This window comes from Equus caballus, chromosome 23 (assembly GCF_041296265.1).
Source record: "Equus caballus isolate H_3958 breed thoroughbred chromosome 23, TB-T2T, whole genome shotgun sequence".
Lineage (NCBI taxonomy): Eukaryota > Metazoa > Chordata > Mammalia > Perissodactyla > Equidae > Equus > Equus caballus.
Genome location: NC_091706.1, coordinates 37,665,206 through 37,689,063, shown reverse-complemented (window position 1 = coordinate 37,689,063; position 23,858 = coordinate 37,665,206). Strand labels below are relative to the sequence as shown.

The window sequence follows — 23,858 nt, the reverse complement described above, 5'->3', positions numbered from 1 at the left end:
GTTGTGGCATGTGGGACGCTGCCTCAACATGGCCTGATGAGTGGTGCCATGTCCACGCCCAGGATCCGAACCGGTGAAACCCTGGGCTGCCGAAGCGGAGCTTAACCACTCAACCACGGGGCTGGACCCCTGTTTTTAAATTTTTTAGTTATTTTATATATTATGTTTTATAGCTTCTGATTCACTGGTGAACTGAAATTAGTGATATCAATAACTTTTTCCTGTGAAAAATTCCAATGAGAACTACTAGCATCTGTTGAATACTTAATATAGTAAACGCTAATTCAAACAGATAAATTGGTGCTGTGTGATTGATTGCACACATACATATTGTCTTCTGTAGGGCTGGAGCTAGGAAGAGAGTAGAAAACTACTTAGAAGGCATGGAACTTTTCTGTAACAAAGTGAAATAAGAGATTGTCTAGTAAGTTGTTTCCTGCGTATGAGAATATCTTATGATTCATTATTCATCATTAAATAAATGTTTTTATAACGTTTTAATTTGAATATTTTACATTAAAAAAGAATAAAAATAGAATGTTAATATGTCTAAAACATTAATAATAAAGACAGTCTTAAGTAATAAAATTTGATAGTTTTAATTTTGCATATTAGTTATATCAACAATATTTTTTTGAGAACCTAATCCCAGCAAGGCATTGTGATGGTAACAAGAAGTTAACAGTGCAATGTTCTTTTTTGTCTCAAGGAGTTGCTTCTAAAGGAGGGAGATAAACTAATACAACCCATGGATTTGATTTATGTGTTATTTAGAAGTGTTTAATTTCCAGATATTGGGGGTTTCTTGACGTACTCTGCTATTTTAATCCTTTTAAATTTATAAAGACTTATGGCCTAGCATATGGATTTGAAGATATCTGAAAAGAATGTGTTTTGTGGAGTTATTGGGTGTGGTAATAAATGTCAATTTGGTAGATCAGGGTGGTTGAGAGTGTTGTTCAGATCGCCATTGTTTTTACTGATTTGTCTGTCATTGTCTAGTTCTCTCAGTTGCTGAGAGAAGGATATGAAAATCTCCAACTATAATTGTAAAATTGTCTATTTCTTACTTAAATTCTATTCCAACTTCTTTCATATTTACCCAGAGATATTTTGTGCGTGGGCATGCTTCTGTGTGTGGGACTTAAAGATCAGAAAGCAGTTGTGTACTATATGTGCAGTGTTCTCTCCTTTGTTTCCTTCACTTAGTCCATCTCAGGGTCATTTTATCTCAACATGTGCACATCTGTCTCCCTCACTCTCTTTAATGACTTCATAGTGTTTCATTATATGACTTCCATAAGGCATTTAACCAGTCCCTGCTATTGGACACTTGGTAGTTTCTAGTTTTTTGTTATTTCAAATGGTACTCCAGTTCATGTCCTTTGTGCCTATGTCGAAACATGTCTGTAAGATAAATCTCTAGAATTAGAATGGCTGGATCAGAAGGTGCATGCATTTTACATTTTTATAGATGTTGTCAGTTGCCCTTCAGAGAAGTTGAACCACTTTACATTCTCACCAGCAACATAAAAGTGTGCCTGCTTTTCCCCAAATCTTTGCCAAATTTGTATATTATCAAGGGTTTTCACTTTTGCCTGTAGGATAGGTGGAAAGTGGTATTTCATTGTTTTAATTATTGTCCTTAATGAGCATTATTTCATGTGCTTAAAGCCGTTTGTACTTCTCTATTTCTGTGAACTGACTCTTCACGTTCTTAGCTCACTTTTAGTAGAGTGTTGGTCTTTATATAGCAAAGATGTTAGACCTTTGTTGTTTTCTCCAGTTTGTTTCTAATTGAAACATTATTACCTGCCAAATTCATCAGCCTGGCTGTGAATGAGTGTCATCAAAAGTTAAATTCCCCTCAAAAAGAGATTTACATCATTATCTAGGATGCAAAAAGAATATGCCACAAGCTCTGAAAGCACTTTTTTTTTTTTTAAATTTAAAATAGAAGTTCTTTAACTTTTTGGAACAATATCAGCATCATGGAAATAATTCTGTTACTTCCAGAGATGGCTATTGTGAAAGTTATAATATATATTTGTATGATCTCATGGTGTAATACTTTTTTAAAGCAGTTATTTTTATCTTATTCTCATATTCAGTATATAAGTATGTTCTTCTAGTTTATTTTTCTAGTATTTCTATTCTAATTATATGGGATTATTTTAAAGAAATTGGATGATATACAAAAGAAGATGAAAAATCATTTGTGATCCTTTAACCTAGAGATGTCTTATATTACAGTATTCTTCCTTCCAGGATTTTCTGTGTACATGTTTTGTGTATATTTTGTATATATATATAACTATACCTGAATTTGTTTTCTTTTTCATGATTGGAATTCTGTGTATAGTTTTATATGGGTTTTTTTTTCTGCATTTTCTCCCCAAATCCCCCCAGTACATAGTTGCATATTTTTAGTTGTGGGTCCTTCTAGTTGTGGCATGTGGGATGCCACCTCAGCGTGGCCTGACAAGTGGTGCCATGTCCCCACCCAGGACTTGAACCAGCGAAACGCTGGGCCGTGGAAGCGGAGCATGAGAACTTAACCACTCGGCTACAGGCCTGGCCTGTATATGTTCTTTTATGTTCTTTTTTTTTGGTTTTTCTTTTCCACTTATCACTTGAACTTTTTTTTTTTTTTAGTTTAATTTTCAAGTAGCTATTCATTAACAGGATACCTATTTTTGAGAGGTGTTATATCCCAATTAGTTAAAAAAAAAATGAGTCTCAGCTATTTGATATTGAAGAATGTGCTTTTCTGTTTCTGTCTTTTATTTTTTTAAATCAACCTAGAATATAATTAACTAGGTCCTGATAAGAAAGGGAGTTCCTTTGAATGGCTTTTATCCATCTTATTTATATTATGTTGGACAAGTTGTCAAGTTGTTAACCTTTATAAAGTGACTCCATGTATAGAATAAAAGGGAGAAGTTATGCATTTTTTTAACCTTTCCTGGCTTCCACTTCTTACAGGGCCAATACTCCCATTTGGTTTTACTGGCGGCATTTGACTGTATTGATGATACTAAGCTTGTGAAGCAGATAATCATATCAGTAAGTAATTCCAGTGGTCTTAAATTTAAGTTAAATTGATAGATCATTTGTGAGTGTGTAACTCTGATTTCACACTCTATGTAAAGACTTTGAAGTGTGCTTTCTGCCACTATTGTCTTCATTATTCAGTTGCCTCAATTAAGTCTGTTTTGGGGGTTTGCTTTATTCCTGTATAAACCATAATCTTGTAACTTGATATTAATAATTAATATTGCTTTTAATATGTAGAACTGGTTAAATTACAAAAACATGGCTTTTTAGACGAATTGACATATTAAATGAAAACTTAGCGATGTGGTGTTTAGATTTGATTAGAAATTGGTTTACACAGTAATTCTTCAGTTATCCAGGAACTCGTATCTGGCCAGAGGCTCTCCGTGACCTTTCTCCCCCTCCCTTTGGAGAAACTACCTCTGCACAGTTACCCAGCTTATCAATACATTTCTCCTAGACTGAGCTGGAGAAGAAAAACTGATAAAACTCACTCAATTGTGATACTTCTTAGAGCTTTCATGAAAGCTTTTGTAGCGTAAGATTAAAAATTACTATTAAAATTAACATGCTAGCTTCCTCTTTACATTTCAGCAATTCCTTCTCACCTGGTATAATGACCATAAAGTGGTAATAATTGGATGCAGTTTATTTAACCCTAAGTTTGCCTTCAGAAAAACTAAGCTGTCCTCTTGGAAAAGCTACTCCAAAGTAAAAACTGCCTTCTGAAATAATTTCCTTCATTCTGCAATTATTGCCGCTTTTTCCAACTTCCGAATCTGTGGTCCTCTCTTCTCTTCCCTTCCTTTATTTCTGTGTGCAGAGATAGAGGTGTCAGGTATATGATAGAGGTTGCAGGAGTAGGGATAAGAAATGGCAACATTGGTAGCAGTGACCAAACTCAGAAACGTTTTAAAAACCACATAATCTGTGTAGACATAAGTTATTCATCTGAAAATTACACAAACCTTTCTGTTGGATACACGGATAGGCTTCTTGGAGAAATCTTAGTGACAGAAGCTACTTTCATACCATCTGCAGGGAGAAGCGTATGGATGTTCAGAAAGAGACTTTACCTATTGGCATGTGGTGATGCTGTGGCCCCTCTCTGTAGACTGTGTGGACCGGTAGAGCTGGGTGTATTGGACAGAATGTGTCAGCTAGTGGAGGGGAAGGAGATTTGCTTTCTTAGATGACAGCTGTAGGTCCCAGTGTGTGTGAATTTCTCATGCCCTTGCTGTCATTTTCCAACTTTCCCCTTGACTATTTTAAGATTGTGATGACTTTCTTTGGGATAGGATTGTGGGAAGAAACAAGTTGGCAAGACTTTCATGTCACAAACTGAGTATTTTGACGTGTTCCTTGTGACTTTATTACCCTTTTGACTCCAATCGATAATGATTGTTTTTCATTCTGGTGACAGAGCTGTGAGGCCATAGATTGGCTAAATGAATAAAGTTGTTTAATGAAAATGGAAACAGGCTGGGCTATTGAAAGTCTGCTTTTGTTTAATATTTTCTGGACAAGTAAAATTTGCATAACTGTTCCAAATGGATTTCAAGAGAAACCAAACTTCCTTCAGGATTTGCCACAATTGTGTGCTAAATAAATTTTTTCCAAATACTTATCCCACTTAAAGTTGCTGTTGAAACAGTTTTAATTCCTTGGGCTTATCAGTTTGATTCCCACAACTACTTAACACACATTCCTAATGCCTTTCTCACACTTAGGGCAGCTTTCCCTCAGAGTGGCCTGATTTGCTGATATCTTGACTCCAGCTGACAGACGCTTAACAGGTTCTGTGTATCATTAAACTATGTAGCTAGTGATAAAATTCTGGAATGCTAATTGCTCTTGCATTTTTCCCACCCATCCACCACAAAACCTGTTGCAGTACGCAGTGCTTTTTAAAAATACCCGTGAAAGCTTAGTGTTGCCAAACATTCTGTTCAGGGTAACCAGACTTCCTGAAATGTCAGGTTGAAATCACATCCTGGTCAGCTGAGCCTCACCTTCTAAAATAGACACAGACTCTCCCACTTACCTGACTTTCCAAAATAAACATAAAATTTGATCAGTTTTACCCTGGAATTGCTGGTATGATGCAACTGCTTTGACAGCAGTGTTCTGAAAAGGAAATAAGTACATTGGCAGCTACTGTTTGAGAGTGAATAAATATTGATGCATGCTTTAAAATATATTATCTTTAAGATATACAGAAAGGTACAAAGCAATAAAGAACACCCACCCTCCCACCATGTGACAAAGAAGTAAAACTTGACAAATGCAGTTAAAGTTCAAGCCATTTGTGTCCCTGTCCCTGATTGTATATTGTCCCCATACCCACTGTGATGAATTTTGTATTTGTTATTCCCATGCATTTCCTTAGCCTTTCACTATATATCGATGTATATAGTACTCTTTTGCATGTTTACGAAGTCTATATAAATGACGTCTATATGTTTCTCCTGCAAACTCCTCTTTTCTTATGGCATCATATTTGTGAGATTCTTCAATCAGGGTCAGCAAGTGTTTTTTATAAGAGGCCAGATTGTAATTATTTTAGGCTTTGTGGGCCATCTATGATCACTGTCACCCATTCTTTGTTTTTTAACAGCCCTTTAAATGTGAAAACCATTCTTATCTTATAGAATGTACAAAAACAGGCTGCAGGTTGAATTTGACTCCTAGGCCTTAGTTTGCCTACCCCTATTCTAAATTACTCATTTTTCAATGCCAAATAGTATTCTGAGTATACTGCAGCTAATTTTTCCATTTTCCTATTGATGGACATTTAGATTGTTTACAATTTTAAAACCTTTTAAAATTTTTATTTTTTGATATTCAAAATAATTCTGTGAGCATTCTTGTTTGTCTCCTTGTTTCTGTAAGCATTTGCTTAGAATCATTGCATTGCTAAGTAAGCTGCACACAGGTTTATATGGAGTCACATGTCTGTATTTCCCACCCAGCCACTACAAAACCTATTGCATTATGCAGTGCTTTTAAAAATAGTTAAGAAAGCTTAGGGTTGCTAAGCATTCTGTTCATAGTAACTGGATTTCCTGAAATGTCAGGTTGAAATCATAGCCTGATAAACACTCCTCCTTTTCTCTTTTTAAGACCAAGCTCCAGTTCAATCTCCAGATAGCATTCTCTGATCTCCCAGCCAGACCTGGTCTTCCCATCTTCCCAACCCCTGTAATTTGTCTTTGCCATCCATTCCTGTAGCAGTTAATCATGGTCTGACGCAGGGCTCACAAACTCTGAAACGTTCGTTAACCAGGCAGGTAAATGAGTGAGGCAGGCCAGGTGCGGGGTGGGCTGGGCTGTGGGAAAGGAGAGAGTGCATGCCCTGTCCACGGGGAGAACCTCCAGTCTCTAGGAATATGAGCTCCATAGTGGGGGATCTTCCAATTTTGTTTCTTTTTGATTCTGGTAAAATACATAACATACAATTTACAATCTTAACCATTTTTTAAGTGTGCAGTGTAGTAGTATTAAGTATGTTCACATCGTTGTGCAACCAATCTCCAGAACTTTTTCATCTTGAGAAACCAAAATTAGGTGCTTTATACTACATCTTCCCATTTTTTGAGTGTGGCCGAAGAGGTAGACTTTTGGATAAAATCACCATATTTTTAAAACAGAACACTCAGGAGGCTGCAGTCACTGCCTCATGATCTAACCTTCCTTCTACACTTCCGTTATTAGCCATGAAAAGTTGCGTTATTAACTTTTTATTTACATCTCTTATGTTTACTCTTAACTTTTTATTAAGGTTCTCTTTCCTCTTCTGGTAGATTTTAGCTATTTCAGGTTCAGGCCTGTCTGTATTTCTTTTTGTCCCTGTGTACAACCTACCATAGTGTTGTGTGCACTGGAGGCTCGGTTCTCAGTAATGTCTGTGGCGTTTTGCATTTCCTTCTTCCAATGCAAATGCATGTGCCCTCCAACCCTGCTTCCAGTGTGCACCCTCTATTTTGACCTTTACATTCCTGTTTTAAAAGAGGGCTGGCCAAACAAGAGTGCCAAAGAATCTGGCAAGGCTTCCAACACAAGGAGGTCAGAAGTGGCCAAACATGTCTTCAGAAAGGAGATCTTTTGTTTTTCCCGCCCTTTACTTCTTCTGTTCACATGCCTGCTTTAGAGTAAAGCATGAGAAGAAGAAATTACAACAAATAGGCCTGTTGTGATTTTCTCCATGTTAATTCTTGGAAGAGGGAAAGCTAAGTCGAAAACCTTTAAAACTGAACCTTTGTTGTTGGGGTTTTCTCTCTTTTGAGGATGCCAAACTCACGACTCCACCAGCTTTATTTACTATCCCTGGTTAAAGATGGTTTAGTGTTAAGAGATGTGTTTTCAATATGAAAATAATTACTTTAGAGCAGTTTTCAGTGTGAATTTTCTGTTTTCTTCCTGGTGATGGCCCCCCGGTCAGGCAGGTGTGTCATTTCCTTTTACAGATAAGGGAATTGATGGGTAGAGAGGTTCAAGGATTTGCCAAAGCCTACTCAGCTTGAACCCAGAGACTGAATTCAGCACAAACTCAGCTCTCCCATAGCTGCCTCTTCCCTGTTTCTACACGTTACTGTACTTAGTGTTCTCCAGGTGATCATCTAGAAATTTCTCTCCTCTTTCTCTGTAACCCAGGTTAAAGAGAAACGAATTAGTACTCCATGATATAACAGCACTTAGACTATTCCCTTTTGTTTTTTCCAAGATGAATGTTTATGATGGTAGGAAAGCTGGAACAAGGGTGAGATGGGAGAGAACTAGATGATGTCACAATTTTAAGTAAACTTTTTAGTTTCATATGATTGTTTTGTAAACATTGCACTCTTTTAAAACCTTAAGTGAACATAAGTTTAGATTCTAAATTCCTTAATTATAAGCTGAAAGACAGTAAAAGTTCAATGAATTTGGGAACTAGTCCTTAAGTAGTATTTGTGCATGGATTTTATGCGTGTCTCGGAAGTCCTAGCTTCTCATGTGGAGGTGAGACCGTTTCTGCCCAAGCCATATGTGTCCCACTCATCCTTAAGTGTAGACTCCACAGTGAAGGTTAAGTCTATTGAGGAGTACAGTGCTGGCTTCATGCCACCCCCTTTCCGCCTTACACCAAGAAAAAAATTTAAGTAAAAATAAATAGCAGCCGTTTATACTTCCTCATTGCGTACTCTCCCCATTTTTTTTTCCTGAAAAAACAAGTGTTTCAAAGATATTATACCCCAGAGTGGTTTTTTAAGGTTTTTTTTTTTTTCCTCCCCAGAGCCCCCGATGCATAGTTGTGTATTTTTCATTGTGGCATGTGGGATGCCGCCTTCTTGTGGCTTGATGAGTGGTGCCACTGTCTGCGCCCAGGATTCAAACCAGCGAAACCCTGGGCTGCCGAAGCAAAGTGCGCGAACTTAACCTCTTGGCCACAGGGCTGGCCCCTATTTTTTTAAGGTTTTTATACCCCAGCAGAGTTGTGGGAGTTTTTTAATGATTGTAGAAATTGGCCTAAGCTGTGTATCATTCTCACTCTCTTCTGTCAACAAATGAAAGCATCTTTCTTCATTTATGAGTTGATTAAACCATAAGGAGAAGAAAAGCCACACTACAGGTAGCCCATGTGTGTGCCACTAAGTGCTTCCCTATCAGAAATGCATATATTGAGTCCACTTTAGGGCATGTTTACCTTGAAATTACAGGACAGCACCCACTCCCAGGATAAGGTATCTACATTTTTTCTATCTTCCCCTTTATTCTTGAAATTTTGAGATAATTTTCCCTGGATGGTTGAACTTTATATTCATTTTGACATGGTTAGATCTATTGCACCTATTCTCTGAAAACTTTTACGTCGTGTGGGGAAGTCTTTATATGGAACTGAAACTTCCTCAAAAGTAGGAGAGCCGTGGAGTTCAGAATCATGGAAATGGGCACTCATGTCATGTCTCGGCTCTGTCATACCCTGGACTAGTGACCTTTACTTTTCTACTATGCGTCACTTTACCTTTCTGAATCTTGGGCTTCTTATCTGTAAAATGAAGGTAACTATAGTACCTCTGTCATGATGATTTGAAGAATATTTAAGATGATGGACGTACCACTCTCGGCATAGGGTCTGGTTACTAGAAGCATTCAATAAGTGTTAGCTGCTATTATTAATTATAGGAAGCACAGTCTACTTTTGTGCAGAAAATGAGGGAAGCTTTGGATTTTAAAAAGAGAATGTGGTGTGTGAAATCTGGGGTTCCATCATCTACCTTGGAGTCACGAATTTCAGCGTCGTGATCCCCTGGTTGATGACTGGCTTAATTTTTAGCTTGGTTCCTTGCACTAAAATTACTAAGCTTGTTGTAATAAATAGGTGCTTAAGAGAAGAGTGGATCTGAGTATATTTTCTCATGGAGAATTCTTTTCCTTAAGAGGGGGTGTATGATTTCTTTGAAAGAGACTACAGGTGGGGTCAGGGGACCAAGACCAGTCAGAGCCCTGCCACTGACACCTGCGTCCTCCAGCAAGTCGCCTCTCCTCTTTGTGGGTTCCTCTTCTGTAAACCTGGGGAGCTGGATTGAATTCTTGCTGTGGCCCCAGCCGGTTCTGCAGAATGTCTGGTGCTCAAACACGTATGGCTTTGAATATCTATTAGGCTTGTAACAAGAAAAAGGAATGTTAGAGGGAGGAAAGAACATGGTTTTTCTGTTGCATGTTCTCTGTTAAGAATAAAGGAATTTTTAAGCAGTGACTTTTCTGTCTGAAGACATCAGCAAATTTACACGGGAGCTTAGTTGATGTGGGGATGACATTGCCTTTGTTACTTAAATTCAGGCAACTAGAAAAGGAGGTTACTGTTCTTGGTAAGTTGATTGGAAATGTCAGAGAATGCAATTATTTGTAACTGCTCCTTGGAGTCTCTGCATGTGTTTCTCCCCTCCCCCTTTTGTTTTCAGTGCGATACTTAAACAGCCTTCATTTGCCATGAATAAGCAACCTAACTTTAAAAGCTTTATTCACTTGTTCTATTTTACAGAGTTTCTTTATCTCCCTTCACATACATCTCAGTGGGGAAATTCTAATAAGAACGTTCTTCATCAATGCTGATGCTACATTTAAGTGCAGCTGCAAGTTAACCCTGTCTACTCACTGACCCTAGCAAGCCATGTCCCTAGTAATAGTGGCCTAAGAAATACTGATTATAGTGAATGACCATAACTCCTTTAAACATTGTCAAGTCCTTGAGCTTGGTCAGTTATATAAATGGATTGTTCAGTAATGATAGTCACAGTGGAGAATCGATTCTGTGTTCTGAGTGTTGTAAATCTCTTTGTGCTTTAATGAGACGATTTCAGAATTGGCTCCACGTTTTCTGTTAAATACTTTGGGGAAAACAGTTAAGTATGTATCCTTCTTTACCGTTCAGATTCCGAGTGTACTTTATTTTAAACATATAGATTCATTTTTGTTTCTATAATTTTACAGGAAATTATCAGTTCGTTGCCTAACATAATAAATGACAAATATGGAAGGAAGGTTTTATTGTATTTACTAAGCCCCAGAGATCCTGCACATACGGTACGAGAAATCATTGAAGTACTGCAGAAAGGAGATGGAAACGCACACAGGTCAGAACAAATAGAATGGCTTGAGCCCTTTATTCCTCAGCTCTGGTTGTTTGTCAGTTTTGAGTAGCACATGCTTCCAGATGTCTGCTCACGCATGCATTCCTTCTCTCCTGCTCCTTCCCTTTTTAAAACTCAAAAAGTGAATTCCATTTTTAAGCCTGTAGTTTTGGCAGATTCTTAAAGCTTTTATCTTGAAAAGGAAATAAAGTGTCCTGCCCGAAGAATGCCTCTGAGTACCTGGCACATAGTAGGCACTCAAGTGTGTGGTTTGTTTTTGTTTTTGCTTTATGTTTAAAACTATTGGTACCACATAATTAAGTACCTTAGAGAGTAGAATCCAAAAAATAGTCTAAACATGTATTGTCTTGGAAGATATTTTGTTATTGTAGTTCCGTTTTTGGATTGGTGTGGGGCTTTTTTGTATTGTATAAGACAGGCTTTATTTATTGGGTGCTGTTCTGTGCCAGGCGCTATTCAGATCCTGGGGACACAAAGACGAAGGACAGATATCCCACCCTCAAATCGATGGCTCATCTACACATACAACGGAAAGAGACAATAGAGCGTGACACAGACTGTTATAAGCCCTTTGAGGTTTTTGTGAGAATGAAATCGCTGTGTTTTCTTTGCCATTTATCTTACCTTGATACTTCATTCAACATTCCAACAGTAAGAAAGATACCGCGATCCGCCGACGAGAGCTCTTAGAATCCATTTCTCCAGCTTTGTTAAGCTACCTGCAGGGACACGCCCAAGAAGTGGTGCTAGATAAGTCTGCCTGTGTGTTGGTGTCTGACATTCTGGGAGCTGCCATTGGAGACGTTCAGCCTGCCATGGATGCCATTGCCAGTTTGGCAGCAGCAGAGCTGCATCCAGGTGGCAAAGATGGAGAGGTAATGTGCTATTTATATGAGGCGGGAAAGCTGCGGTGGCTGCAAAAACTCCAGTCACTGAGAACATTGCTATGAAGAGAATTTTAATGATAATTATCTCAACTCACCTCATACCAGCAGTACATTTGGAAATTTTGAATTCAAAACACAGTGCCGTTACAACACAGTCTTTCCCAGAAACTTGTGGTGACTCCATATTACCTACAGAGTGAAACCAAAATCCTCTTAATGTGGCACTCTGTTGTCCGTGACTGGCCTCAGGCTGCCTTTCCAGCATATTCTATGCTCTTAATTCTGTTTTGAATTTGCTGTGGACTTTTCATCCCTCTGCATTTGTGTGTACTTCCCTCAGCCTCCAGTGCTGCCCATGTTTCATTTTCCTGTGCTCTCCCTGTTGAAAGCCTTTCTCATCCTTCAGGGTCCCCAGAACCCTCCTCCATGAAGTCTTTAGTAATTCCTTCTCATTAAAAAGTCTGCTCTTTCTGATAGCTCCTGCCTATATTATTTGGGCCTCATGTTATTCTGCCTTGTATCTTAAGTTCATTGATTCATGCCCTTGATATATATGCTAGGCAGTGGTCAACACTTTCCCCCCACCCCGCCAAAGCGTACCATTTTGGGGAACCCAGTATTTAAATAAATATACACACAAATAATTATTTAATTCAGTATTGAGATAAATGCTGTGAAGGAAAACTACGGGTTCTCTGAGATTGTGTAAGAATGGGAAGCAGCCTATTCCAGGAAGCCCTCCCTGAGGCAGTGAGAGCTAACCTGAGACCCAGAGGATTGGTAGCTCAGTGAAGAATGGTAGAAAGAAGATTCTAGGTAGAGGGAAGAGCACGTGCAGCAGCCTGAAGGAAGGAAGGAGTTCAGCGGATTTAAGAGTAGAAGGCCCAGGGGGCTGGAAATCAGTGAGCAGAGAGAAGGGGAAGGTGGGAGCCAGTTCACGCAGGGCCTTCATCAGCTCCTTAAACAGCGTTCAGCCTTAGGTTTTAATGTTTCTGCTGTAGTGTTCTGTCCCATAAGTTTATTTGTACTTCAGAAGTGCATATTGCCCTCTGAAAAGTGGTTAGCATGACCTTAAGATGGACACTGTGGTGGTTCTGTTCTAACTGGGGAGTCTGAACTGCTTTTCAGTGGCTATCTTGAGTAATTATCTTTTTTTCACTCTGGGGATTGGAATAGCTCTCTGGTCCCTCCAGGTGTAATGGTTCTTCTCTTAAGCCGTGTAGAACTTTCAACTTGGCTTATTTGTATGTGGTAATACAGAATGGATTGTAGGCCACGGCATGGATGAAAACAGCTTTTTAAATTAACATCTTCTTGACCCCTTACAGCTTCACGTTGCAGAACATCCTGCAGGACATCTAGTTCTGAAGTGGTTAATAGAGCAAGATAAAAAGATGAAAGAAAATGGAAGAGAAGGTAGGCTGTGAAACTTGACCTTTTCTTGTGTTATGTGGAATTTCAGTAATTCCTGGCATCCCTGAACTTTATGCCGACCATCTAAGTTCAAATGAAAATTTGTTGAGTGTTTAGAAATGATGCCTGTGAATAAGAAATGATTTAGTGTTTGCAAATAATGCTTTAGTGAGTGCTGGAAATGTGTCCTATAATGCTTTAATTTTCGTTCTCTGTCCCGCCCTCTGTCATTCTTCTCCCTCTTCTGCTGCTTCAGACTTCTAACTGGGCTTGGCCATTGCCCTAAAGTGCCATTCTGTTCCTTGAGGATGTTGAGAGCAGAGTAGAGGGGGGACCCATTTGTGAGTATCATTGCCCCAGTTGAAAAGCATGATATTTATCTTTAGTTTTGAGGCAAGGATAAGCAGAAGAAAATTATCCACATCAGAGAATTTTGAACTGTTGCCTATTTGTCAGTGAAATACATGTGACCAAGGAGCAGGCCAGTCCTTGGCACTTCCTGGTTTTTTATAAACCTTATAGCTTCTCTGTAGAAATTCAGCTCACAAGAGGAGGACAGCATCTTTTACGTAGTTGAAAAGTTGCATACCATTCCCCACTCAGTCCTGTCTTTGACCAGACTTTCTCTTGCTAAACTCGAACTCCGTCTGGTATTTTAGCCGCTAAAGAGATTTTCCCCCCACTGAGTTAAAGCAGTTTGGGCTTTCCATTACTGCGTCTGAAAAAAGTGACAGATCGTGAATTTATGTCTCGAGGCAAGTCGCAGTTCTAATGGCTAGTGAGGCAATCACTATAGCAGTAGAGCTGTCACTTCTCACTCTTCCTCTGTGAATAGAGTCTGGGAGCTATGTTTACTGTAAATTTTTTGTAAAAGAAAACTTATAATAAATTTTAAAGAAAAAATAATCTATTGAATCATCTTTTTTGTTATTAAGAAGTTGGTGCACAGTTGAGCTGAGTTTATGTCAGAAAAGTTGTCTGGCTTACTTTTAAAATACAAACAATTTTCTAGTGACTTTTCTTCTTAATTAAATTGTACTGACAGCCCTAACACATGCCCATTTGGGCCTCCTGCATTTGTCATATTCACATAGTACCAAATGAGTGTGGCTAGCTGTCTAGGTTATCTATTGCTGTGTAACAAGCCACCTCAAAACTTAGTAGTTTTTGAAACAACAATCATTTGATCAGGGTTTGGTGGAGCTTGTTTGTGCTCTACTCAGTCATCAAGGGCTGCTCAGCTTGGGCTTGGAGCATCCACTTTCACAATGGTGGCAATGGCTGAGGCAAGCAGCCTCAGTTCCTCTCCCTAGGCTGCTTGGACTTCCTCAGAACATGGTGGTCAGGTTTTAAGAGAACAAAGCAGGTGCGTGGTAGTTTCACGATTTCGCCTCAGAAGTTATATTTAACTACACTTTTACTGTACTCTCTTGGTTAAGTCAGTAACAAAGCCCCACCCAAATTCAAAAGAAGACATTGATCCTGCCTCTGGTGGAGGGGACGTAGGGGCAATATTCTAGAAGAACACAGAGGGCAGAAAATAGTGTTGTGGTCACCTTTGGAAAACACCATCTGTCTCACTAGTTGCTCTCTGTCCCTCCTTAGCATGTGCCATGAAAAGCTAAATAGCCATAGGCCTCTTTGCTTTTCAAGGGTCCTTACATTTGGATATCTTTGAGTGACTTATACATGCTACCTACCCAAGATGTTTGCCTTCAAGATAGACTGTCCCTACCTCCATCTGCACTAAGTCCTAGCCATCAGAATTTCTCTTTTGTCCAAGAATTGGTTACACTTAGATGGCACAGTGAATAAGATAATATACCAAGACCTTAGGAATCAGATGTACTATAATAACAAAAGATGAATGGTATTTTTGACGGGAGAATGTCTAGCTCTGTACAGAGAAACTACCAGGTGTCAGCCAGAACAGTCATTTGACCACTAGCTGTGTTCATGGCACTTTCTGAGTGAGCATTTTCCGTGAGGGAAAACATGATTCCAGCCAAACACGAGGTGCTGCTGTCAAACATTTACTTCCTGAATACCTTTCAGGTCAGGGTTAAATCATTAAATAGTACAAAGAAATGCAAACATGACCAAGTGAGTGTTTTATAAGAATTCATTGTTTCTCTTGAGTAATTACTGCTAAACATAGCTTAGGATTTGGATCAGAGTTGAAAGAAATGGCTGTATTAAAAACACATTATATAAGCCTGAGCTGGAATTTTTAGTGTTAAGAGATATTAGGTGAGACCTCTTCTTATTAGCTTTTATATTAAAACATATTTGCAGATCTAAGGGCAGTAGAAAAGGAGATTGGGAGTTTAAATCTTGCTATGTGGTATTCACTAAGTTTCAGTATATTTTGCAGGTTGTTTTGCAAAAACGCTTGTAGAGCATGTTGGTATGAAGAACCTGAAGTCCTGGGCTAGTGTAAATCGAGGTGCCATTATTCTTTCTAGGTAGGTATAAGGTGTGTCTTTCTCTGTGCAGTGTCCTCATCCTGAATGCCTGTTCATGCAGAAGACGCTTCCTTCACATTTATGTTTTGGTTCTATATTTATTTCCGCTAGTCCACTGTTACTCTCAGTCGCTCGTGGTCTGGACAGGTATACCAAATGTTAGAAGGCAAATGTACCTCTTGCATCAGTCATTTCAGTTCATCTGCCCTCCTTTGGATGTCCTGGATCATAAAATCAGGAGATCCACAGGTGCCGTTTGATTGTTTGACCACATTTATGGTTTTGACCAAAATGTGATTGTAATCCTTTTTTTTTTTCCTCTCAAGAAAGCCATTTACATCTGATTAATTTGTAGGGATCTCTTTCACTACCTCCTGGTTTTCTCTCCAGATTATAGAGCCCCTCACACCCAATCATTGTAAATTACATAATTTGTAGAATTTGCAAGTGTATTATGTTTTCTGTAGCATTATTTTCACCATGATTAATTATAAATCCCAAAGAAATCCATAGCAACTAGTTTACCTATTGGCATATAGCATTTTTTGGCTAAAAATACGCATTATTAAATAGTAAGTCAATAGTTCAGCTAATATCATGACTCCTCATCTGGTCCTCATTCCTGTAAGCCTGTCGCAACCCATTTGCACCATCCTAAGAGACAAATGTGGAAGAGGGCATATCATTTTCTTATTTTGTTTTATTTTTTCCCTTGCTCTTTTAAATTTAAGTTAATTATTTTTTTTCAGATTCCACATATAAGACAGATCATACAGTATTTGTATCATGTGATTGTTTCATCATGTTTATGGTTTTGGCCAAAAGTGTAATTGTAGGGCCGGCCCAGTGGCGCAGCGGTTAAGTGTGCATGTTCCGCCTTGGCAGCCCAGGGTTCGCTGGTTCGGGTCCTGGGTGTGGACATGGCACCACTTGGCAAGCCATGCTGTGGTAGGCTTCCCACATATACAATAGACGAAGATGGGCACAGATGTTAGCTCAGGGCCAGTCTTCCTCAGCAAAAAGAGGAGGATTGGCAGCAGATGTTAGCTCAGGGCTAATCTTCTACAAAAAAAAAATAGTTGTGTTCTTTTTAATGAATTAGTCTTGTCCCTATGAAAACTGTGACAAAGTTGTTTTTTCAGTCATGACTGACTTTACATGTAATTTTGTTGCAGTATTTTCCAACTATTCTAAAAGGATTCTGGAAGCATTTGCTACTGAAGTCTGCATGCTATTCACTTATTTCTAATTAAAATGATAGAAAACTGATGATTTGTGAATTTTGAGGCGTATGCTCAATTTGTGTGTTGTTCGCTGGACATAGTTATGTTGCATTTATAATTTACAGGTCATTGAAATTTCCATGCATTCTATTCTCAGAATAGAAGTTGTCTTTTATTAACAACATTCATTTTAAAATAGATTTGCTTGTTGTTTTGAGGCATTCACTGTTGATTTTTTTCCGTTGCTGTGTTGCTGAGGTTTGGAAGAACAGATATTAATCTTAGTTTGAATTTCCCACAGTATACTCACGTGTAACATGCTATGCAATTTGATCTGTACTCTTTGTAAATGTGATAAGTGTTTCTTCATTATATAATATGTGCTCACAAACACACACACTCCATATGGAGCATTCGTTTCTTCAGGTGTGTCAGTATCTCCAAATATATGGGTGATACAGATCATTTTGTTCACTTCTCATTAAAATTAGTTAATTTTCCAGTTGATGTTGAACAGCCAGAATCCATTAGCTGAAACATGAACTTTTTTGATAGAGTTTTTTTACCAGGCATTTGGAGTATTAAATACCTACTTGCCACATTCTTTTGTAATGTTACACTCAATTAACTAAAAATTTCAGTGCTGCCATGAAATTAATTTATAAAGATTGCTCATCAATCAGAGCTCCCCTGGGTGGATTTCAAACATAAGAAGGATACCATAGGTTTATTATGGAACAGTACTTAGAATTAGAACAGGAGCACATACACTATTTGAGGTTCTGAAGGAGGTTGAACTATAGATACCCTAGTAATTGGTTAATACAATAATTGTTTTTGTTTGGTTTTAGAATATTGTCATGTGCTTAACTTGTTTGGTAAAATTCTCTGCTTGTTTATGTTTTACTTAAAACTTCTGCAACTTTTTTTCTCTCTCTTTTTTTTTTTTTTTGCTAAACCTTTTTTACACTAAGTGAAAAAGCATTCTAGGCGAAAAAAGAAAATCAGCCTTGTATGCAGTCTGAAAAATAACTGAGGGAAGGAGAATTCCCTGGCATTTAAAAACATGGGCTCTAGACAGAGTGCCTGGGTTCCAGACCCAGCACGCTGTGTAGCCTTGGGTAAATTATTCAGCTTTTCTGGGTCTTAATATTTTTGGTTGTAAAATTAGATTAATAACAATCCTAGGATGTTATAAAACTAAATGAGATGGTGTGTATAAAATGCTTGGCTTTATGTCTGATATGTGTGTTCAATATTAACTTATTACTATTATGTGTTATGTGACTGTGTGCTTAACCAAGGTATATAAAATAAAAACACCTGGTGAGTCACAAATCTGTTAAAAGGGCACTTTACTTCTCAACTTTTTCACCTTTGCAGGTGGCAAGCTCTACTCGTTGCTTGTCTCCTGCAAATAGTGGAATGCTGCTTGGTGCTGCTAACTTACCCTCCTCTTTATTGACGTGATGGAAGTTACTGGGACCAGGGACTTTCAAAAATGCCAACTGACTTCTTTCTAGGATGTGTTTCAGAGGTCAACATTTAAATGTGGTTGTGAAGAAGTGGGGAGACCAGGAAATTCAGCCCTGGTGTTCTGTGGTCAAGTGCCTGTGTCCCAGCCCCTTTTTAAAGAGAAAGGGGCCTTCTTTGTACCAGCCTCCAGGGCTCCAGTCATCTTTGGGGATAAAGCACTCCAGCAAGGTTTCAGAAAGTAGAGCTGATGTTTTGTTTAGTGGCTCACATTTATTAAGTGCCTACTAAGTGTCAGGGTCTGGCTAGGTGCTTTAGATACAAGATCATTTGAGCCTCAAAAAACAACCCTGTTTGGTAGAAGGTGGAATTCTGTTTTGATCCCATTCTACAGGTCAGGAAATTGAATCTGTGAGAATTTAGATAGCATGTTCTTGGTAGTATAGTTACTGAGTGGCAGAGGCAGGTTTTAAATCTAGGCAGTTAAAACGCTCCAAGTTAAGGCTCTTCTTCCTTTGACTAAATGTTTTAGCCTTCATCCTTTGACTAAATGTTTTAGCTCCAGCGTTCAGTGAGAAGGAAGGCCCTTCACAGCTTAGATTTCATGCCTCCACCTTTCCTCTGGGTGCCCCTACTCACTCGTGTTAACTCAGTCACTCACTAGGCATTTCTTGGCCATCTGCTCTGTACGTGTGGTGCCATGAAGTAAAGAAAGAAAACACAGGGTCTCTGCTCTCGAGTTTACCTAGGTGGGTAAGGAAGGGTGGAATACGTGTAGTAAATAATGTTAGGGCAGTGTGTCAGTCGTAAGATGAGCAGAGTGAAGCTAGGACCAATTCTACATGGAACAGAGTTGCTCCTGTGTTTGCTTGAGTGATTCCACCAGGAACATTATAAAACCTTTTTTATTTATGTGGTTTTAGAATATAGGCTACTAGCCTCCATCATTCATCTGATGGATAAAAAAGAATTATAAGACTTGTCTCACAAGTCAATTTTTATATTGTGAATGCGGATAGTATTTGCAGATGATTTAGGGATTTTTACAAAATTTAATTTTTTGTTTCTTAATTTTTGTCTTCTCTCTTCAGCCTTCTCCAGAGTTCTGATCAAGAAGTTGCAGACAAAGTCAAAGCTGGACTGAAAAGCCTGATTCCCGCACTGGAAAAACACAAAAGCACCAGCAAAGGAATAGAAACTCTACTGGAAAAACTGACTACATAAGTGGAAGCAGTTAAGAGCGAGATGGAATCGTTTTCCCTGTTCTGTTCTGTTTTCCTAGTGCAGAAAAGAAGGGCTAGGGTCCACGTTACTGCAATTGGATGCTCTGTAGATGTGTTTCTTCTTTGTATGAGAATCTATTTATAAAATGGTTTCTAAAAATGGTCTTTTTCTTTTAATCCCTGCCATCTCCTCTATCATATTGAGTGTAAGTAAATTGCAGTGTGAGGCAGTAATGTAAAAGGTTTAACAGTTGTATGCAGTGGGACCAGCCACATATATTTAAAGCTGTTGCTTGAAGGCCAGCCTGGTGGTATAGAGGTTAAGTTTGTGTGCTCCACTTTGGCAGCCTGGGGTTCACAGGTTTGGATCCCAGGCGTGGACCTACACACCGCTCAAGCCATGCTGTGGCAGCGTCCCACATACAAAATAGAGGAAGATGGGCACAGACGTTAGCTCAGGGCCAGTCTTCCTCACAAAAAATAATAATTATTAATCCCTAAAGTAGTTACCTGAGTTGACTCAGGGGAGAAGACATCTTCAGTGAGCAATAGTCTGAGAAGGCTTCATGAAGGAGGTAGGACTTGAGAGGATGTCAAAGGAAGGCAGGATGTGGAGAAAAGGCAAAGGGAGTCTGGTGGCAGCAGTGAGGTGTAGAAGTTACTGGTTTTGGACTGAACTTCAGGAAGCCTCAGGGCCTTGATGGGTACAGGGCAGGGGCATGCCTCTAGCTGCCTTATGGGTTGGTTCCATGCTAAATTTTGCTTGAAAGCCACTTGAGTACGTGAAGACTTGTAACAAGGGGGACATGCACTAGATGAATTAGGGGATCACAATGGGTAGCAGTGTTAAGGTCAAGGTCCCTGGGAAAATCTATCTTTGGGTCGGGGCCTTCCAAGTAAATAGCTCCTTATGGTGAGACTTTCTCCCTTGGGACTGTCCCCAAAGTAGTTGAAGCCTGTAGGGTTTGAGGATGTGCAGATCTGTTAACAGTGCAGAAGTTTGAATTTAAGTGCTGGTAGGATGTTTGAATTTTAAAACTGCTTGGCTTTTAGCAACAAAGCTTGGAAGGATTGGTAGATGAGTCAGGCACGTGTAGCCCTGCCTGGGAAGACCTGGCTGCTTTTGGTGCTTGATGCCCTCTCTAAGTAGCCTGCTGTAACAGCACGCCCACTTGAGTCTGTCAGTGCAGTTACACCTGCTGGAGAATTGCTGCTTCCTGACCAGACTACAGGTCCCAGGACTCCTCCCAACATGGAAGCGACCAGGACTCCACCTGCTGCCCTCTCTCCTGCTGGGCACACTGAACCCTGCGAAGGAGCAGAAGAGCAATTCCTACAATTCTTTTGGCGTGGATTCTCCCCCCATCCTCCGCCACCCAGCGGTCAAGGGTGGAGGTGGGACAGCTGGGGGAACTGGGTATGGGGTGAGGCGAGGAATGGGGAAAAGGCAACATCAGAGCTTGCTTTTTTTTGACCAGGACATTGTGGTTTGTGTTTTACTGGTTCCATTCAGAGAGAGTGGCAGAAACCCTGTTTGTTCCACCTTTGAGACTAAAAAAATAACGTACATAGTTTTTTAAGTTAGAATACTATGAAACTTTTAACGAAAGCAGCAATCTTTTCCCCTGCCGCACTCCACACCCCTGCCGCACTCCACACCCCTGCCTTGCCCTCCCCAGAAGCACCTACTTACAATTCTTTTTAGCTCTGCTAAGTTTTTAAATACATAATTTTTAGGGTTTTGGGGTTTTTTTAAATCTATCCATTTTAGGCATTTTCTTTTGACTTCCTATTATGGGAAAATACAGATTAAGACTTTTCACCACCACTGTTCCCCCATTTCTTTTCTATCTTCCCCAATAGAATTGCATGATTTTCGATAAATCAGTGTTCAGGGTTTGCATGTTTATGCCAACATAAATTGTTAAATACTGAATTAAGTAGTGAACTGTCGTTACATTTCCTATGCTATTTTATTTTTCTTGGAATTAATAATTGTCTCATTTATTTTCATTTGTCTACTTTTCTACATTCCTATTCTTTTTCCAAAACTTTTCATCAGAATTGCTTAAACTCTTCTCTAGCAGGCACCGTTTTCCTCTTTTCTTTCAGGATGGTGAGGCTGCCATGTAGTTATGATGTCCACCCTTTTCCCCGTGGTGCCAGTACCCTGACTGGTCTGATTCACTGTTTCCCACCCAGTATGCCTCAAGGGGGTCATAGAAGTGCTGAGATTTTTAAAGCCTCATCCGTTACTCCACAAGACTATACAAACATTTCTGTTGTGTGGCTTGTGCAAAAGAGCACTGGTATGTACTAATCCTGAGGGCCCATCCCTTAAGTCAGTGATGGATTTAAGCAGAAGCCTGGCCAGTGAACCTGGGAAGAGAAGTGGCGTTCCTGGGAAAGGTATCTTAGATCTCAGACCCACGAGGCAGAGTCCCTTTCCTGCTGGCAGACTTCAGTATGTGCAGACTGGATGCTTAGAGCTGTTGCACTGCTCTTGCAGCCGTGAGAAGACAGAAGGCATCCTCAGGATGGCTGAGCAAAAGGTGGAAAGAATCTGGAACTTTGATGACGCTGAACTGCAGAATAAATAACTGGAGCTGCCCTAGTCCTGAACTTGTGGCTATGTGAGAAAAATAACTCTCATAGCTCATTAAGGCTGTTTTGAATTGGATCTTTAGAAACGTGCAGCCAAAAGTGTGCTAACCTCTCTCTGAATACTAATTTCCACACTCTCCAGTACATGAAGTCAACTGGCAGACATCCCTCCTGGAGCCAGCTGGCTTTCTGGATGTCCTAAAGGACTGCATGACCATCATCCTGGGCCTTCCTTTATTTCTTCTGTGGAAAGCCCATTTCTAGAATCTCATGCTTTTCTTTTTCTGGCTTAACACCTTCTTTTGAATGGGGTACAATCTCTAGTAACTTCTGGAGAAAGGATGCATATGAAGTAAAATTTTAAAATCTGAGTATTTTTATTTTGCCCTTTCATATCTGGGTACCTAGTTGAGCTGGATATAGAATTCCACTTTGAAATTAACTTTGCCTCAGAATGTTGAAGGCAGTGGTGGCTATTTTCTTCGGCTTGCAGAGTTGTTACGGATGTCCAATGCCATCCAATTGTCAGTCTTCTATATGTGGCCTTTTTTGGGTGGAGGGTAGGGCTGCTCTGGAAGGCTACAGGACTTTTTTCTCCCCAGCCTTCTTGTCTTTCAGGGTCATGTGCATTTGTGTGTGTCATGTGCACCTGTTTTTCATTCTTCATGCTGGCACTTGTTGATCATTTTAGTCAGAAAAGTGAAGGCCCTCCATTCTGGGAGCTAAATTTGTATTGTTTCTGTGACTTTTTCCCCTCTCTGTTTTCTCTATTCTTTTTGGAACTCTTATTTTTCAGATTTTATGTGCTAATTTGGCCCTCTGATTTTCTTTTTCAATTCTTTGGCTTTTTGTTTTGCTTTCTGGGTAAGATGTTTCCTTCACTTTGTCTGCTAGTCCTTCCATTGAAGTGTTCTTTTCTTGTTTCTTAGATGAAGTATTTCTAACATCTCTGGGGATATCGTACTTTGTTTTGTTTTGCTTTGCTTTTTCTCTTTTCTGTTGTCTGCACTTTCTGTTTATTTTGGTCTCTCTCATGTTTGAGGCTTTCTTGGAGGATCTTTTGCTCTCTTTATATACTTAAGACACTTAAAACTGATCAGAAAGGGGGCAAGCCCATCCTGCTCTCTACTGTTGACTGTTCATTGCACAGGTGATCAGGTGTGGATGCTGCTGTTTCACTGGAGTCCTCCAGATGTCAGGATCTGTAGGCTTTTTGCCTGGGGCAATTCAGTCCCTCCAGAGAGAAATCCATCTGGCAGCCAGAATTCTGGTTGCTCAACACTCAGTGTGCTGATCTGAATTAACCCACCTGCTTTGAGTACAGCGCCTCACCCTCATACTCTTTTGTACCTGGGGCCTCCTAGTCTGGAGAAATTGAACCAACGTGAGTCCACAAAATAAACTGTCGGCCTCTGCCAAGGGATAGAGTGGTAGTCAAGTAGTTTTTGCCAATCTCCCTGTTTTCCATCCCAGGCCTCACCCCAGCTTTCCCCAATGCTTAGCACCTGTAATTGCTGGGATTTTCTTTGTATGACAGTGAGAATTAACTTGCTCCTTTGCATGCACTTGGTATTCAGCTTTCTCAGCCCTGCTACTTTCTCACAGCTTCCTGTTCTTCCTGATAGTTGTTGCTATTGCTCGCTCACTGATGGGTTCTCTCCTGTTTACTTCGTTCTTGTGAGTTTATACTATTTTTGTTCTCAGCAGAAATCTACAAATGGTTTTAACCAAACTGAAAACAACCCACCTGGCTGAATGGAGGGTATATTTTCCATGGAAGAGCTTGGTGAATTTAAGAATGTCTTTAATTTTCAAATTCAATTTTTTGTAGTTTTCAGATTGCACCAACCCCATGCTTTTCCCAGGGATCAGACATTGCCTA

General features: G+C 39.6%; 1 protein-coding gene across 6 annotated transcripts in view; it reads left to right on the top strand.

Annotated features, from left to right (window-relative positions):
- PUM3 (pumilio RNA binding family member 3) overlaps positions 1-19,532 on the top strand; it is a 40,658-nt gene extending 21,126 nt beyond the window's left edge. For 4 of the 6 annotated variants that reach the window (XM_070248882.1, XM_023627278.2, XM_070248883.1 and 1 more), the window contains 6 exons: positions 2,986-3,066; positions 10,528-10,670; positions 11,341-11,563; positions 12,904-12,991; positions 15,363-15,453; positions 19,241-19,532. In XM_070248882.1, coding sequence (XP_070104983.1) covers positions 2,986-3,066; positions 10,528-10,670; positions 11,341-11,563; positions 12,904-12,991; positions 15,363-15,453; positions 19,241-19,373 — 759 coding nt within the window. In that variant the 3' untranslated portion in view covers positions 19,374-19,532. Of the gene's footprint in view, positions 1-2,985; positions 3,067-10,527; positions 10,671-11,137; positions 11,564-12,903; positions 12,992-15,362; positions 15,454-19,240 lie in introns of all 6 variants that reach the window. The other 2 variants (XR_011431629.1, XR_011431630.1) reach the window with 1 other exon arrangement.
- Positions 19,533-23,858: the final 4,326 nt, after the last annotated feature.